The following is a 20,200-nucleotide window of genomic DNA, read 5'->3' as shown; positions in this document are numbered from 1 at the left end:
AAAAAAACTTCAATAATCAAGAATCTAAGTACATTTTTAGATTCAACATATCAAAGAACCCAACCGATTCATTTTTTGTCAAAATCAAACTAAGTTTAATTTTGGACCCTTTGGACCTTAATGTAGACCAATTTGAAAACGGGACCAAAAGTTGAGAATCTACATATACAGTTAGATTCGGCATATCAAAGAACCCCAATTATTCAATTTTGATGAAATCAAACAAAGTTTAATTTTGGACCCTTTGGGCCCCTTTTTCCTAAACTGTTGGGACCAAAACTCCCAAAATCAATACCAACCTTCCTTTTATGGTCATAAGCCTTGTGTTTAAATTTCATAGATTTGTATTTACTTATACTAACATTATAGTGCGAAAACCAAGAAAAATGCTTATTTGGGTCCCTTTTTGGCCCCTAATTCCTAATCTGTTGGGTCCTAAACTCCCAAAATCAATACCAACCTTCCTTTTGTGGTCATAAACATTGTGTTTAAATTTCATAGATTTCCATTTACTTAACCTAAGGTTATTGTGCAAAAACCAAGAAAAATGCTTATTTGGGCCCTTTATTGGCCCCTTATTCCTAAACTATTGAAACCAAAACTCCCAAAATCAATCCCAATCTTTCTTTTGTGGTCATAAACCTTGTGTCAAAATTTCATAGATTTCTATTAACTTAAACTAAAGTTATGGTGCGAAAACCAAGAAAATGCTTATTTGGGCCCTTTCTGGCCCCTTATTCCTAAAATGTTGGGACCAAAACTCCCAAAATCAATACCAACCTTCCTTTTATGGTCATAAACCTTGTGTTAAAATTTCATAGATTTCTATTCACTTTTACTAAAGTTAGAGTGCGAAAACTAAAAGTATTCGGACGCCGGACGACGACGACGACGACGACGACGACGACGACGACGACGACGACGACGACGCCGACGCCAACGTGATAGCAATATACGACGAAAATTTTTTCAAAATTTGCGGTCGTATAAAAATTTAACTATAACCACTGAACCATGAAAATGAGGTCAAGGTCAGATGACACCTGCCAGTTGGACATGTACACCTTACAGTCCTTCCATACACAGAATATACTAGCCCTATTGCTTATAGTATCTGAGATATGGACTTGACCACCAAAACTTAACCTTGTTCACTGATCCATGAAATGAGGTCGAGGTCAAGTGAAAACTGTCTGACAGACATGAGGACCTTGCAAGGTACGCACATATCAAATATAGTTATCCTATTACTTATAATAAGAGAGAATTCAACATTACAAAAAATCTGAACTTTTTTTTCAAGTGGTCACTGAACCATGAAAATGAGGTCAAGGACATTGGACATTTGACTGACGGAAACTTCGTAACATGAGACATCTATATACAAAGTATGAAGCATCCAAGTCTTCCACCTTCTAAAATATAAAGCTTTTAAGAAGTTAGCTAACATCGCCGCCGCCGCCGCCGCCGCCGCCGCCACCGCCGCCGGATCACTATCCATATGTCGAGCTTTCTGCAACAAAAGTTGCAGGCTCGACAATAAAACCAGATGCTCCAGGGCGTAGCTTTATATGACCGCAGAGGTCAAACCTTGAACAGTTGGGGCAAGTATGGACACAACATTTAAGCTTGATACAGCTCTGAATTTGGATTGTGAATAAATAGTTGACACAACATAGGTTTCTGACACGGAATGAATGTGGTCTAAGATATTAAACTTAAAACCATAAAAATTTTAAATTGGACATTTACCTATTATGTACCAATATCCAAAATTTAAATACATGGTTAGATTCAGCATATCATAGAACCCCAAGAATTCAATTTTTGATGAAATCAAATAATGTTCAATTTTAGACCCTTTATACCTCAATGTGGACCAATTTGATAACCGGGCCCAAATATTAAAAATCTAAATACATGGTTAGATTCAACCTATTGAAGAACCCCATATATTCAATTTTTGTTGAAATCAAACATAGTTTAATTTTGGACCCCGATTTGGACCAACTTGAAAACTGGGCCAATAATCAAAAATCTAAGTACATGTTTAGATTCAGCATATCAAAGAAACCCAAGAATTCAATTATAACAAGAGTGCACACGCTGAAATGTCTCGCCTTCTATACTAATCCTTGATATTATGTTGATAGTCCTAAGTATAAAGCTTAGTTTTATTACAACTGTCTCATAAACTTAACATTAACCAAGATAACTAAACAAAGACCAATGAACCTTGAAAATGAGGTCAAGGTCAGATGAACCATGCCAGGCAGACATGTACAGCTAACAATGCTTCTATACAACATATATAGTTGACCCATTACTTATATTTTAAGAAAAATAGACCAAACACAAAAACTTAACACTGTGCAATGAACCGTGAAAATGAGGTCACCGTCAAATAAAACCTGCGCGACTGACATAAAGATCATAAAATATTTCCATACACCAAATATAGTTGACCTATGGCATACAGTATTAGATAAAAAGACCAAAACTCAAAAACTTAACTTTGACCACTGAACCATGAAAATGAGGTCAAGGTCAGATGACATCTGCCCGCTAGACATGAACACCTTACCATCATTCCATACAACAAATATAGTAGACCTATTGCATATAGTATGAGAAAAACAAACCAAAACACAAAAATTTAACTATAACCACTGAACCATGAAAATGAGGTCAAGGTCAGATGACACCTGCCAGTTGGACATGTACACCTTACAGTCCTTCCATACACAGAATATACTAGCCCTATTGCTTATAGTATCTGAGATATGGACTTGACCACCAAAACTTAACCTTGATCACTGATCCATGAAATGACAGACATGAGGACCTTGCAAGGTACGCACATATGAAATATAGTTATCCTATTACTTATAATAAGAAAGAGTTCAACATTACAAAAAATTTGAACTTTTTTTTCAAGTGGTCACTGAACCATGAAAATGAGGTCAAGGACATTGGACATGTGACTGACAGAAACTTCATAACATGAAGCATCTATATACAAAGTATGAAGGATCCAGGTCTTCCACCTTCTGAAATATAAAGCTTTTAAGAAGTGAGCTAACACCGCCGCCGTCGCCGCCGTAGCCGCCGCAGCCGCCGGATCACTATCCCTATGTCGAGCTTTCTGCAACAAAAGTTGCAGGCTCGACAAAAAGTATGTTCCCTGTTGGAATTTTGAAAACAAGGAATTCAATTTTTGTTAAAATCAAACTAAGTTTAATTTTGGACATTTTGGACCTTAATGTAGACCAATTTGAAAACAGGACAAAAAATTAAGAATCTAAATACACGGTTAGATTTGACATATCAAAGAACCCCAATAATGCATTTTTTTTATGAAAAACACAGTTTAATTTTGCACCCTTTTGGACTGCTGGGACCAAAACTCCCAAAATCAATCCGAACCTTCCTTTGTGGTCATAAACCTTATGTTAAAATTGCATAGATTTCTATATACTTATACCAAAGTTATTGTGCAAAAACCAAGACAAATGCTTATTTGAGCCCTTTTTGGACCCTAATTCCTAAACTGTTCATGCTGTTGGGACCAAAACACCCAAAACCAATCCCAACCTTCCTTTTAAGGTCATAAACCTTGTGTTTAAATTTCATAGATTTCTAATTATTTTTACTAAAGTTAGAGTGCGAAAACCAAATGTCTTTGACTCTTCCGACTACGACGACGACCCAAATGCGATACCAATAAACGACCAAAAAATTTTCAATTTTTGCGGTTGATAAAAACCATAGGGTGGAAAGTTCTTTAGTTATTGCACAAAAACTATATCAGTCACTTTCTGCCCAAGCATTAATTGAAATTTTTTCAGTAAATCAAATTAAGAAGAAACCAAAACCAGCTAGAAAAGACTTTTGACATTCAAATAAAGAAATATAAATTTTTTTTGTTACTAACCATATAGGCTGTACTTACCAATGATGATGATGATGATGATGAAGTTGATGCTGAATGTAATTTAGCTGCCTCCTCTAATGCTTTCTTTCTCATCTCCAAAAATCTGTTGTGCATGACTTGTGCTGGGGAAAGCTTTGAGTATGGCTTTTCCCGAATTTTTCTTTTGACCTATAAAAAAAGTATAAGCCTCGTTTGTTTTGTCCTACTTACTGGATGAAATCAAAATTCGTCTGACAGTCAAAGACCAGTTACTCTAGAATGACAAACTAAAATATAAAAAATCAGAAGGGTATTTCCTTTAGAATAATAGCATAGGTGGATCCAGGGGGGGGGCCCACTTTCGTGGGAAAAATTTGGTTGATTATATAGGGAATCATTGAAGCATGACTGGAGCAGGCCCCCCTTAGGTCAGTCAGCGGGGCCCCCTTAGGAAAAGTTCTGGATCCGCCACTAAATAGTATGAAGGTTAGAGAAAATTAATCTAACTAAAGCATACAGTAGTTAGTAAGCAATATGGTGACAAATTAATTTGAAATTTCTTATGCTGCATCAGCACAAAATGATTTTAGCATGTGATGTTTTGACAAATTGCCTTAAATCTGATGTTAAAAGTCACAAAAATCTTGAATGACAAATGAAAAAAAATCCAAATTATCTGCAAAGACTTCTTTTTATCTGAATCCCAACAACAGTTTAAAGTTCTTAGTTCTAAGTAAACTTTCTTAACCTGATGGATAATTCCTGCAATTTGAAACAACAAACCAAAAACTTTTCAAACTCAAAAGTGTGTTTTCTTCAAAAGATCATGAATGAGGGGCTGGCTAAAATTCTCCTAGGAAATGAGACAATTTCTGATGCATACCAAATATTATTGACCTAGCAACACCTAACCTACCAAACAGCATACTCAAGTATCACTTTTTAGGGATTTGGTGAAAGTGAGAAAGAATTATTGTAGAATAACATGAATAAGAGATTATAAGTTTGTAAAGCAAGTGATTAGATAATCAGAAACACTATAATGGTTACTGTGAGAGTCTTGGTACTTGAATTTTAGAAGTTAAGGTCATAAGATGGTCTGAAAGCCATCATTTCCAAACAAATTAGAAACATCACTCTTTAAGGCCTTGCAGATAAACTTTCTTTTTTAAAAAACACAACTAAATCATAATAAATAATTATCAACATGAGCTTCTGGATGTAAGCAAACAACAATCAATGAATCAAATTGAACTGGTAAGTGCAGGAAAATTAAAAATAAATAAATAGGGGATGAGACATATACAAGATTTGTAATCAGCCAGTAATCATATGAATGTAGTCATAAAGTAATCTAAAAGTAATCATGATTACACCTGTTTTTTGCAATGTAATCGATTTTATTATGATTACTTGTAATCAGAAATGGCATGATTACTGATTACATAGGATTATCCTGCAAAATGTTATTGATTACAGCTGATTAAGATTACTGATTACGATTACCCCATGCCTGCTTCTTGCATATCATATAAATTTATAAACAGACATAACTGAAGAATGGTAAAAGACACACTACCCAAATTTGTACTTGATCTGAGTTTTGAAGTAATAAGCATTGTGTTTTAGTTTCATAACATTTGGTAAATGCAAACTTAAGGATGCACTTAGGTGATCTAAGTTGAAATTAAATAAATCAAGTATTTTAAATTGAAACTATAAACTGGAAGAGTATAAGTTAATGATCAAAATAAGCTAAAATTATTGATAGGTCATGGAGCTCCTTTTCGAGATATTTGACTTATGAAATATGGCAGGAATAGGCTGACTCAAGCTTTTACCTTATATTTGCATTAGTATTATTTTGGTCTCAAATTAAAAGAAAGAAAATCAAGAATCTGCTTAAATTTTGTTAAATGACCTTTTATGAGCTAATAAGTCTTATATATATATATATATATATATATATGAAAAGATAAATGGGTGTTATGGGGCAAAATATTTGACTAGTATTGTATGGACAAACACCAAGTAGTCCAAACATCTGACACAAATTCCAAAACCTCACTCAAGTACATCCTTAAGTTAGAAAACGTAGACGAAAAATTCAGCAATTTTTCCATTTGGCTACAAAGTAACAATACTTGGCCAGCACCTCATAAGGAAAGGACTATTCATACTATATTTGATTTCATTCCATTCTGTGATTCTCTAGAAGATGTCATTTGTATGCATTTCCCATAGGGTCCTATGTTAAACTAAGTTCCCCGCTGGCGGCCATCTTGGATGATGGATCGGCTACAAAGTAACAACACTTGGTCAGCACCTCATAAGGAACATTCATGCCATGTTTGGTTTCATTCCATTCACTGGTTCTCTAAAAGATGTCATTTGTATGCATTTCCCGTAGGGTCCTATGTTAAACTAAGTCCCCCCGCTGGCGGCCATCTTGGATTATGGATCGGCAACAAAGTAACAACACTTGGTCAGCACCTCATAAGGAACATTTATGCCATGTTTGGTTTATTTCCATTCAGCGGTTCTCTAAAAGAAGTCATTTGTATGAATTTCCTATAGGGTCCTATGTTAAACTAAGTCCCTCGCTGGCGGCCATCTTGGATGATGGATCGGCTATAAAGTAACAACACTTGGTCAGCACTTCATAAGGAACATTCATGCCATGTTTGGTTTCATTCCATTAAGTGGTTCTCTAGAAGAAGTCATTTGTATGCATTTCCCATAGGGTCCTATGTTAAACTAAGTCCCCCGCTGGTGGCCATCTTGGATGATGGATCGGCTACAAAGTAACAACACTTGGTCAGCACCTCATAAGGAACATTCATGCCATGTTTGGTTTCATTCCATTCAGTGGTTCTCTAGACGGAGGACGGACGCCAAGTGATGAGAAAAGCTCACTTGGCCCTTCGGGCCAGGTGAGCTAAAAAAGGTAAAAGATACCAAAGGGACATAACAACTCATAATTCGAAAATTAACCAACAATGCCATGGCAAACAACAGCCTACAAATCACAACAGAAAAAACTAAAGACTGAGCAATACATACACAACCAAAGCATTTGAAGAATAGTTCACATACGATGCAAAGGTCAACAATTAAAAAAATCAAAAACTGTTGTGCTTTCATGAACTGCAGGAAATACATATGGCAATAACTTTCATTGCAAATGATAACTTGAAAACAAAATTATTCACATAATATTAAAGAATCATATTTCTTACCAACAGACAACAGAACTAGAGTCTCCAAGGAGTCTGCAGAACTCATCTGGTATCAGGTTATTGTTTGCATACATTTAATACATGTACAATGCACTCAATTTTCTAGTTTCCAACAAAATTGAATTTCTACATCTATAACCATGAAAACAGTTTTCAATAAATTAGACAATATTTGCATTTAAGCCATTTGACCTTAGATGTCCTATTGCATTAGAGACCAAGTTGGTTAGTACAAGAGATCATGACACACTTTTCTATAGATAAATGTACCTCAGTGATGATTATGGTCAAGTTTGGTTCCAATTGGCCAAGAATTTTCAAAAGAGAATATTTATTAAAAGTTTACAGACGACAAACAACATACAATGGTCATGATGGTGGACACCAAGTAAAAAAGGAGCAATCAAATACTGTAAATTCAGAAATTATAATGGGGTTTTTATCAATGTGAATAATGCAACTTGGTGAGTATCGCAATAATAAGAACTCATATTCTGATATCTGATGCATATATCTGTAGGCAGCTTTTCCTGATGTTGCAATGATTAATCTCACAATTCAAGTCCATTCTCCAAAAATCGCAATATTTTCTGAATTTACAGTATCAAAATTAGAAAACAATATGGTTGAAAACAAACAGCAGTCCCTAAAACACTTCCTCAGAAAACTCCACAACAGCCAAACTAATCACGATAATCATGATAATGTCATTAAAATATTTGAAGAAATTACCTCAACTTTACCATTGGTTACCATGTGGATAGGCCACACTTAAAAATATTTTGGTTTGTCCAAACCCTACCTAAAGGTTGTAACAGAGAGTAGGTAAGCATTTTCTTCTTTTTTTTTGACAAAGAGAAAGTAAAAAGTCAAATGTTTTTTAGTCTCCATGCCTATCTGATTAAAAAAAAACATTTTCACATCAACACAATAAATGATTTTGAGTAGGCAGTTATTTTTTGGGAAGGTAGGGCTAGGGCAAACAAACATATCTTTTTTATGGCCTTACCATGTTTACAATTTGGAATCCTTGCTTCCTTAGCTTGTAATCAGCAACCCACTATCAAGGAATTCATCATTAGAAGTACAAGCCCTGAACTATCACCTTAATAATTGCAGCATCAAATTCTATTGATATATATTAATAGATTACCTCTTTTGAGTTTGTACTATGAGCTACTCTTTTTTTACTTGAAATTATCATAGGTTCTTCATTCTTTGTTGTCTCAGGAGGTGTTTTCTATAATAAAAAGTAAACAATGATAACAAAATTAAGTATTCTTTAATTTTTTTTAACAAGGCATTCAGCTGTGTAGTGACAGTTATAATTAATATTATATAAATGAATACATCCGCTAGTAATTCAAAACCGTTAAACTGTTATTTTACTAGTAATTGTTACTTTGACAACGTTCTATGTACCACACATGAGTAAGTTATCTGCACATGATTTATTAAGGTTCTTTTAGGATTATAATCATTCTGTAACTGAAGTTTGATTGTGTTTGAGTTGTATAATAAATAATAGTAAGTTATCACTTTGAGTCTTCTTTCATATATATGTTGCATTGGATGCCACTACTTTCAAACTTTATTTCCATCAACATGATCAATTGAACAAATTTTTACAGATTTTCATTGCCCATTATTACATGTACACAAGGTGTAAGAAATTTATTGAAAACAAAATATTAATGCCCATAAGAGCAGTGTGCCTATTTCTTTGTATAATAACAATTTAAGTTTACTAAATAAAATTGAGAATGGAAATGGGGAATGTGTCAAATAGACAACAACTCGACCAAAGAGCAGACAACAGCTGAAGACCACCAATGGGTCTAGTTCAAAGTTCAAACTCAATTCCAAGTAATAAATAAACTATGTTTTTAAAGAGGTTAAACAAGCTACAAAACCAAGTATAATCTTCCATTTTCAACACTAGGAAATGCCTGTACCAAGGCAGGAATATGACAGTTGTTTTCCATTCCTTAGATGTGTTTGAGCTTTTGATTTTTCAATTTTGTTATATTAAGGACTTTTTTTTTAGAATTTACGTTGGACAAGTTGGAGTTCAATATTTATGTTATTTCACTGTTTCCATACTAAAATTTCAATCAATGCACATCCAATATATTTAGTATAAATACGTCATAAACAGATGACCTTGTTTAATCATTAATGACAGAATGTAAGTATTGACAGCTAGTGTTTATAACTATATAGCCATACAAATCATGTATGGCTATATAGTTATAAACAAATTATGTTTTAATTTATGAACAAAATCAATGTCATGTATGTCATGTATGTTAGTACCATTGAAGACATAGTAGGGGGCCGGCATGGACCATAATTCTACACAATATCAACAGACAAGAACAAAATTCTAACTTGATCTTTTACTTGACATGATAAGGCCAAATAAAAATATATGTATGGTTCCAGTAACCCTACCGTCCCTACTTTTTCGGCTTAGAAATAGCCTACTCTAAAGATTTTATTGTCATTTTTCATTAAGCACTGTTAAAGTCAGAATGTTGCTCCCATAGACTCAATGTAAAAAAAAAACATAAAATAAAAAAAAATCCCTACCTACCTACCCTAACTTTTTTTCAGATGTAACTGGAACCACACATACTTTTTTATTTGGCCTAAGACTATATACCAATTATCAAAGCAATATCTTCAAGTAAGAAGAAAATGTGTGAAAAACTTATTTGCCAGACGGGGGGATGGAAGAACTAACTACATTGTCAATGGATAGATCTCAACATTCTTAACATGACAATTTTTTTTATTTACAACAGTTTTCTTAATAATTGATAAATTTGCATTTTACCCATATGTTCTATGCAAAAATGCCTTGGTTGGCAGGCAGAGAATTGGACATGTTTTAAAACTAGATAGGTGATTGTGGCAATGTTTGGTTAAATTTTGACCAGCAGTTTCAGTATTAAAGATTATTGTAAAAGCTTTTGGTCAGATGGCCTTTTACCACAAACTGAAAATATCTATGTTGACACCAACAGTGTTGCCAGAGTCATGAGAATGTAGGATCCTTATGTCTAACTTCTGCTAAAACATGTTGCAGGCTCTACAATTAGTGAGTGTTAGTTTTTAACTGCTTAGTTTACTGTACTTCAATGAATGAGAATTGAATGATAACATGTATAAGATAAAGATTCAATACTACCTTTAAGTTACGCTTTGTGTTTGAATGTTCTGATGCTTTAAATATTTGTAAGCATTCATCATATGTATCATCATCTGACAAGTCTTCTGCATGTATCAATGGGTGGTGCTCTAAATCAGAATCATCAAGGATTTCTTTATCGCTGTCTTCACCAAACAAATCAACATTAATATCAACAATTTGTTGACTGTCTGTTGATGTTCTTTGTGCAGTTACTTTACATGGAACCTCAGATTTCTTACTTCCTGTTGAACTATATTTGGATTTCTGTTCATCACTTTTTCTTTTAATACTTGGCTCCTTGCTATTATTGGCTAACTTCTGCTGTTGTACATCCAATGTTATTTTTCGATGTGAATTTTTTCCAGAGTGATTCTCGTCAGATTTTTTAGACTTGTCATGCGAACTTGCTAGAGAATGTTTGCAAGATTTGTTATCTTTATGAGATTTATTAGAATGATGATCCTTATGAGACTTACTAGAATGGTTCTTCACTTTTGACTTTGAATCTTTACTTTTTTCACCACTATCATGACTATGACCACTAACTTTCCTATTTGAATTTAGCTGTTCTGTGGTGTGTTTAGATTCTGATTTATTCTTACTAGAACTCCTGTTAGAACTAGGTTTCTTGTCTGATTCCTCACTTTTATCAGCTGTTTTAGATTTTAGTTTTTGATCAGAAGATTTTTCTCCTTTAGAAGACTTTTGAGAGCTGTGAGATTTCTGAGAACTAGACCTACTTTTATGAGACTTTGATAAATAATGTTTTCCAGTATCTTTATCACATTTATGGGAACTATCTGATTTTTTATGAATACTGCTATCAGAATTTTTTTTAGTCTGTTTTAACTCTGTTAGTGACTTATTTCCACTTTTTTTCTCTTTTTTTTCTGGTGTTGTTATATTTTTGTCAACATTTCCTTCCTCTTTGTTTAAACATATTGTTCTACTCTTCTGTAAATCATCAAATGAGGATTCCTCTGGATTACTCAATAAAAGATTTTCGAAGTATTTAACATCTTTCATCACATTAGTATCAACAGATAGAAGGTCATCTTTTACATTTTCACTGACTGGAGCAGTTAATTTTTGTTCAGAAAGTATATCTTTGTCACAATTTCCTTGATATGAACTGCTCTCTGTAGGTGAATACTGCTCTTCAATTTTATCCTTTTCATTTTCACTTTCTTCACTTCCACTACTAAATTTTGATATATCAAATTCATAACTAGTTTTACGTGAAAGCTTTGCTGGACGAATATTTGTTGGCTCATAACTTAATATTCTCTTTGGAGCTGAAGGCAGTGAATGTGATGCAGTTACTTGATGTGTAGAAAAGTTTTTTTCTGGATCATACTGGTTCAAATTTTCGATTTGAGATTGTTCTATCTCTGAAGTTTTGTCCAAATTGCTTTTCTTCAACTCTGCAATAGGAGTTGGATTGTATTCCGGAACATTATTTGTAATACTTGTTGTATTAGATCCATTGTATACAAGCTTTCCTGTATATTTATTGATACTAGATGAATCACTATTACTTGGCCCTTCAACTTCATAGGTCTCTTGTTTAAAGTCCTCATATATAGGATCTCCTGTATATTTGTTGTAGCCAATTATGTTCCTTGGTGTGTCCTTAGAAGAATCACCTTCATCTTTTTTGCTATTAACATCGCTCTGAATAGAAGAGTTTGAAGAGCAAGGTTTATCAACCAAGCTATCAATATATACTGAGTTGCTTGCAGACTTCTGCACTTTTCCTACAAATAGAAAACACATTTATTTAGTTTTATAAATAGTTAATTTGTCAAATTTGTTTGACAAATTAATGCTTGTCAACATTAATATAAGAAGAATTAATATGAATGACAATAAAACTACATGCAATCACAGACAAAATATGACATAAAAGTAAGAAACTATAGGTACTTTAATAATGAGCAAAACCTTGACTTGATAGCAAGCTATAAAATGCCATGAAATGACAGATGTAAAAGAATTCAAATGACAACCACTGAATTACAGCTCCAGGCTCCTGACTTTGGACTTGCACACATAGAATGTGGTGGGGTTAAACCCGTTAGCAGATGCCCAACCCCTTACCTTGGACGGTGATGCAACAGTTCAATAAAAACACAGAGTTCCAATATTCCCCCATTGCAACAAATTTGATTTATCCAAGGCAAAAACTTAAATAAACTGCTTCGCTCAGCGCAGCTGGATACTCCTGCAGAGGTCCAACCCTGAACCGTACGGGCAAAAATGGACACAATATTCAAGCTTGATACAGGTCTGAATTTGGATTGTAATTGAATATTCGTAGTGTTGTCAAATCGTACACTTTTGCCTAACCGGTTACTCGTATAATCGTTCGACCGATTAACCGTTTAACCGATAGTTTAAGTTAATGTTTGAAGGCCTTATCAAAAGTACCCTACACATCGATGTAAGAAGATGTGGTATGAGTGTCAATGTCACTACATTCCATCCAAGTCATACATGTACGTTTATATAATACGATGAATGGAAGTTTGGCCTTTGGTTTTATAAGACTTGTCTGTGAAGATTTCTGTCGAAGTTTGACTTTTAATAATCAAATACACGGTATCAATTATGGCGTTTGTACTAACTTCAAATTGAAAAATAATAAAAAAAAAACGTCTTGATCTCGTAGAATTGAATATGTCTGAAACCGATGATTCTTCCTTTTTGTCTTGTTGTCTCCAAAAATAATTTGAGGTGTTTCAATTAAAATTAATTAATCCTGATATTCATACCATCAAGTATACATTGATTACATTCACGTTGGTTTACAGTTTTTAGCATTTAGTTATGACAAAGACTTGCACGACGCACATTCAGATGCAGGTCTACATAATATAAGATCAAAAGTGAAATAATGAAGTAAATCGTAAAATTTAAGCGTATTACTGATTAAAAATTACTGTTAAAAAAAAAACATGGAACTAATTATGTTTCTTTAAGATCTTGCCCCGAGCTGAGAGACAAGTTTTGATTAATTTTATATTTTTGGATTAACAATATTAATCTGTATACTGGACAAATGATCCGTCAATTTAATTACCGCGACAACATTTTTTAAAGACAAACACAACTATTTAATGATTTCAATACAAATTTATATGAAATCTATTTAAATTGAAAAAAGTCCGGTTAACCGGTTAGCTTTTTTGGTATTCGGTATTCGATCGTTCGAACGGTTAACCGGTTAACCGTTGACAACACTAAATATTTGACATGTATTATAGGTTTCTGAATAAATGTAGTTAAAGACATGAAAGAACTTGAAATTGGTTATATATAAATTCAATTAAAGATTTCTTGCTGTTGTGCAAAACACTGTGCTGTTGTACAATACACTGTGCTATTGTGCAAAACTTAGTAATTCTGTTGTCAGACTATAAACAAATAAAGTTCAATTAATTCTCAATGTCATATTAGAAATTTATGAAAATCAAAAGGGAGCTTACATCAATAGATATAAACAATTCACCCAAGTTTCATGAGAAATGCTGACTGCATTTTTGAATTATTGTCCAAAAACTGGGAAAATTCCCCCTTTTTTAATGAATAAAACCCCATAACCTCAGAAATTTATGTAAAATGAAAAATTTATAAAATTCTAAAGGTAGCTTACATCAATAAATTAAAACAATTCACCAAAGTTCTATAAGAACTGTTGAAAGCATTTTTGAGTTTTTGTCTGAAAAACTGGAAAATCACCCTCTTTTTTTTAATAAAACCCTGTAACTTGGAAACGTAAAAACTCAAATTTATAAAAATCGAAAAGGAGCTCATGGGAATAGATATAAACAATTCACCACAATTTCTTGTAAGTTGGTGAAAGCATTCTTGACTTGAAGTTGATTTATTGAGAAATAAAGGCAAGTGATTTTGTGTTTATTCAATAGTAATAATATTTTTTTTCAATCTTGATTCTATTCAAAACCAGATGCTCCGCAGGGCGCAGTTTTATACGACCGCAGAGGTTGAACCCTGAACGGTTGGGGCAAGTATGGACACAACATTCAAGCTGGATTCAGCTCTAAATTTGGATTGTGATTAAATAGTTGACACAGCATAGGTTTCTGACACAGAATGAATGTGGTCTAATAATGAACTTAAAATACTTTTTTTTCCTTTGAGCAATTCACTATGCTGTTGAATATTAATCCTCTCAAAAAAATGTTTGAAGAAATTTTCTTTTTATTTATGAAATCTGAAATGAGAAAAATTTAACCCCCCCCCCCCATTTTTTTTTCACATCCCCCTTTCCCTTTTTCCAAAACTGATTTTAATTCAAATTTCTAATGGAGTTTGAAACAAATAACTACTCATTTAAATACATCATAAAATATTAAAATGTAACAAAAGGTGCTTGTTGTCACTGAATGGTAGAGATTGTTTTAATTTATCAGTTGGTAGTAAAAGTGAATATACATTGTATATTGTATAAAACAATGATTTAAGTTGATTCAACTTCTATTCTGGACAAAGAAAGATAACTCCAATCAATTGAAAATTTCTTGCTATTGCACAATATTGTGCAATTAGATATTTCTTGCTATTGCGCAACACTGTGCAATTGAAAATATTTGCTATTGCACAATACTGTGCAATTGAACATTTCTTGCTATTGCGCAATACTGTGCAATTGAAAATTTCTTGCTATTGCACAATACTGTGCAATTGAAGATTTCTTGCTATTGCTGAATACTGTGTAATTGAAAATTTCTTGCTATTGCACAATACTTAATATAATAATTTTGGATCCTGATTTGAACCAACTTGAAAACTGGGCCCATAATCAAAAATCTAAGTACATGTTTAGATTCAGCATATCAAAAAAGCTCAAGAATTCAATTTTTGTTAAAATCAAACTTAGTTTAATTTTGGACCCTTTGGACTTTAATGTAGACCAATTTGAAAACGGGACTAACAAGTGAAACTGCGAGCTACTGCTCACTGATGATACCCCCGCCGCAAGTGGATAATATTAATAGTGTAAAGATATGCAAGTGTTCGGTAAACAGGAAGTTGTCGAGTGATGAATCTGAAAACGCATCACACGGTATAGCTGACTTATATAAATCCTGAAACCAAATTTCAGAAATCCTTGTATTGTAGTTCCCGAGAAAAATGTGACGAAAATTTTCAACTTGGCTATCATGTGTAAAATCAGACAAGTGTTCGGTAAACAGGAAGTTGTCAAGTGATGAATCTGAAAACGCATCACACGGTATGGCTGACATATATAAATGTTGATACCAAATTACAGAAAGGGTGGATGTGTAGTTCCTGAGAAAAATGTGACGAAAGTTTCATGGGACGGACTGACTGACGGACGGACTGATGGACGGACTGACGGACGGACTGACAGACAGAGGTAAAACAGTATACCCCCCCTTTTTTAAAGCGGGGGTATAAAAATTAAGAATCTACATGCACAGTAAGATTTGGCATATCAAAGAACCCCAATTATTCAATTTTTGATGAAATCAAACAAAGTTTAATTTGGACCCGATTTGGACCAACTTGAAAACTGGGCCAATAATCAACCAGGTGCTCCGCAGGGCGCAGCTTTATACGACCGCAGAGGTCGAATCCTGAACAGTTGGGGCAAGTATGGACAAAACATTCAAGCGTGATACAGCTCTGAATTTGGATTGTGATCAAATTTTTGACATTACATGGGTTTTTTTACACAAAACAAATGTCAAGATTTTACAAATCAATTAAAGATTTCTTCTTCAAACTTTTTAAATCTAAAATTAAATAGTTGACACAGCATAGGTTTCTGACACAGAATGAATGTGGTCTAATGAACTTAAAAGTTTTTTTTTGCCTTTGAGCAATTCACTATGCTGTTGAATATTAATCCTCTCAAAAAAATGTTTGAAGAAATTTTCTTTTTATTTATGAAATCTGAAATGAGAAAAATTTAAACCCCCCCCCTTTTTTTCACATCCCCGTTTCCCTTTTTCCAAAACTGATATCAATTCAAATTTCTAATGGAGTTTGCAACAATAACTACTCTTTTAAATACATCATAAAATATTAAAATGTAAAATAAAGTGCTTGTTATCACTGAATGGTAAAGATTGGTTGGTAGTAAAAGTGAATATACATTGTTTATTGTATAAAACAATAAAAAAAACTTCATCAGCAACATTTTATATTGGCAAATTTCCAATGAAGTTATTTACTTTAAGTTATTGGCAAATAAAAATAGAAAATGACATCATAGTCATGTCTGGCAAATGTCCAACATACATTATCTAAAAACATTTTAGATAAGATAAGGAAAAAAAGCTTCATCAGCAACATTTTATATTGGCAAATTTCCAATGAAGTTATTTACATAAAGTTATTGGCAAATAAAAATAGAAAATGACATCATAGTCATGTCTGGCAAATTTCCAACATATATTATCAACTACTATTCTATACAAAGAAAGATAACTCCAATTGAAAATTAATTGCTATTGCACAATATTGTGCAATTAGATATTTCTTGCTATTGTGCAATACTGTGCAATTGAAAATTTCTTGCTATTGCACAATACTTGATATGGAATCCTGATTTGGACCAACTTGAAAACTGGGCCCATAATCAAAAATCAAAGTACATATTTGATTTGGACCTTAATGTAGACCAATTTGAAAACTGGATCAAAAATTAAGAATCTACATACACAGTTACATTTGGCATATCAAAGAACATATTTATTCAATTTTTGATGAAATCAAACAAAGTTTAATTTTGGACCCCCATTTGGACCAACTTGAAAACTAGGCCAATAATTAAAAATCTAAGTACATTTTTAAATTCAGCATATCAAAGAACCCCAAGGATTCAATTTTTGTTAAAATCAAACTAAGTTTAATTTTGGACCCTTTGGACCTTAATGTAGACCAATTTGAAAACGGGACCAAAAATTAAGAATCTACATACATAGTTAGATTCGGCATATCAAAGAACCCCAATTATTCAATTTTTGATGAAATCACACAAAGTTCAATTTTGGACCCTTTGGGCCCCTTATTCCTAAACTGTTAGGACCAAAACTCCCAAAATCAAACCCAACCTTCCTTTTATGGTCATAAACCTTGTGTTTAAATTTCATAGATTTCTATTTACTTATACTAAAGTTATGGTGCAAAAACCAAAAATAATGCTTATTGGGCCCCTTTTTGGCCCCTAATTCATAAACTGTTGTGACCTCAACTCCAAAAATCAATCCCAACCTTCCTTTTGTGGTCATAACCCTTGTGTTAAAATTTCATTGATTTCTATTTACTTATACTAAAGTTATTGTGCGAAAACCAAGAATAATGCTTATTTGGGCCCTTTTTTGGCCTTTAATTCCTAAACTGTTGGAACCAAAACTCCCAAAATCAATCCCAACCTTCCTTTTGTGGTCATAAACCTTGTGTCAAAATTTCATAGATTTCTATTCACTTAAACTAAAGTTATAGTGCGAAAACCAAGAAAATGCTTATTTGGGCCCTTTTTGGCCCCTAATTCCTAAAATGTTGGAACCAAAACTCCCAAAATCAATCCCAACCTTCCTTTTGTGGTCATAAACCTTGTGTTAAAATTTCAATGATTTCTATTCACTTTTACTAAAGTTAGAGTGCGAAAACTAAAAGTATTCGGACGACGATGACGACGACGTCGATGACGACGACGACGAAGCCAACGTGATAGCAATATACGACCAAAAAATTAAAATGTTTGGTGTCGTATAAAAATCTAAGTACATTTTTAGATTCAGAATATCAAAGAACCCCAAGGATTCAATGTTTGTCAAAATCAAACTAAGTTTAATTTTGGACCCGTTGGACCTTAATGTAGACCAATTTGAAAACGGGACCAAAAATTAAGAATCTACATACACAGTTAGATTCGGCATATCAAAGAACCCCAATTATTCAATTTTTGATGAAATCAAACTAAGTTCAATTTTGGACCCTTTGGGCCCCTTATTCCTAAACTGTTGAGACCAAAACTCCCAAAATCAAACCCAACCTTCCTTTAGTGGTCATAAACCTTGTGTTTAAATTTCAAAGATTTCTATTTACTTAAACTAAAGTTATGGTGCGAAAACCAAGAATAATGCTTACTTTGGCCCCTTTTTGGCCCCTAATTCCTTAACTATTCAGACCTCAACTCCCAAAATCAATACAAACCTTCCTTTTGTGGTCATAAACCTTGTGCTTAAGTTTCATTGATTTCTATTTACTTAAACTAAAGTTATTGTGCGAAAAACCAAGAATAATGCTTATTTGGGCCCTTTTTTGGCCCCTAATTCCTAAACTGTTAGAACCAAAACTCCCAAAATCAATCCCAACCTTCCTTTTGTGGTCATAAACCTTGTGTCAAAATTTCATAGATTTCCATTTACTTAAACTTAAGTTATTGTGTGAAAACCAAGAAAATGCTTATTTGGGCCCTTTTTGGCCCCTAATTCCTAAAATGTTGGGATCAAAACTCCCAAAATCTATCCCAACCTTCCTTTTGTGGTCATAAACCTTGTGTTAAAATTTCATAGATTTCTATTCACTTTTACTAAAGTTAGAGTGCAAAAACGAAAAGTATTCGGACGATGACGACGACGCATACGACGACGCCAACGTGATAGCAATATACGACGAAAAATTAAAATTTATGCGGCCGTATAATAAACACTAATTTAATCATAAAAAGTTGATTTTTAAAAAACTTAAGTATTTTTCCTAACAAAATTTTCATTTTTTAGTTTTTGTTAAGTTATAGAATACTTTTAATTAATATCATTATTTTTAGGGTTTTTATGTCAAATGTTTTTTTGAACTGTAGGTAAAATGTTGAAAATTTTGTCAGAAATAAAACTTTTATTTATGTTTGCATCAGTGTTTACATTCAACAGATTGAATATATAATAAATACAAACTCATCTGCAATTTTTTATAATGGTAAACATGTTATTTCTATTTATTTAGCAGATACATTTTTTACTCAGTTTGATTAATCAATGTGTGATAGATTTCTCTTAGAAGAAATTTAAAGGCCCCAGTGAATAAACTACACAGAGAACAAGGGGACTCAAAAATTATTGTTTAGAACTGAATTTGACAGGCAAATTACCCTGCATGCTGGGAAAAATCTGTTAAGAAAGTATTAGTTCATTATGTAAAGCCTTCATCATGTTCATTATAGCATTTTTGTCAACAAATCTCGAATTTACAGCTAATTGAATGCATCAAAGGCATAAACTTGATATTTACAAGAAAAAGGTTCATTTTTCCCATGTTTACTAATAATAATTATATATACATGTAAGATATAATCTAAACTTACATACCTGTATATGTTTTAAATTTTGGCTAAAACTACAAAATTTCAAATTTGCTACTTAGTTCCCTGACTGATTAGACCCAGGGAATAATTGTTTTTCCAAAAATGAACCCCACTCTCCCCACCTTAATGCATCCAGGTCTTCCATCTTCTAAAATATTAAGCTTTTAAGAAGTAAGTTAACGCTGCTGCCACCGCCAAATCACTATCCTTATGTCAAGCTTTCTGCGACAAAAGTCACAGACTCGACAAAAATGAAACATTAAAAGTAAACATGAGTTTTCATGGAATCTGAGACTACTATAACACATAGTAGTCTCAGATGGAATAGATTCAAATCAAAATTTGATCAATTTACATATGATAAACAAGAAATATACAATATAATATTATCATATGATAAACAAGAAATATACAATATGATATTATCATATGATAAACAATAAATATACAATATATTATTATCATATAATAAACAAGAAATATATGATCAA

General features: G+C 32.9%; 1 protein-coding gene across 1 annotated transcript in view; it reads right to left on the bottom strand.

The window, feature by feature from the left end:
- LOC143079167 (uncharacterized) overlaps positions 1 to 20,200 on the bottom strand; it is a 75,756-nt gene that overhangs the window by 54,407 nt on the left and 1,149 nt on the right. The window contains exons 2-4 of the mRNA XM_076254398.1: positions 10,346 to 12,105; positions 8,306 to 8,392; positions 3,953 to 4,102 (exon numbers count right to left, since the gene is read on the bottom strand). Of these exons, the coding sequence (XP_076110513.1) occupies positions 3,953 to 4,102; positions 8,306 to 8,392; positions 10,346 to 12,105 (1,997 nt within the window). The remainder of the gene's footprint in view (positions 1 to 3,952; positions 4,103 to 8,305; positions 8,393 to 10,345; positions 12,106 to 20,200) is intronic.

The sequence above is a fragment of the Mytilus galloprovincialis genome, chromosome 1 (genome assembly GCF_965363235.1).
Source record: "Mytilus galloprovincialis chromosome 1, xbMytGall1.hap1.1, whole genome shotgun sequence".
NCBI lineage: Eukaryota > Metazoa > Mollusca > Bivalvia > Mytilida > Mytilidae > Mytilus > Mytilus galloprovincialis.
The sequence above is the reverse complement of the archived record's forward strand: the minus strand, read 5'-3'. Positions and strand labels throughout refer to the sequence as shown.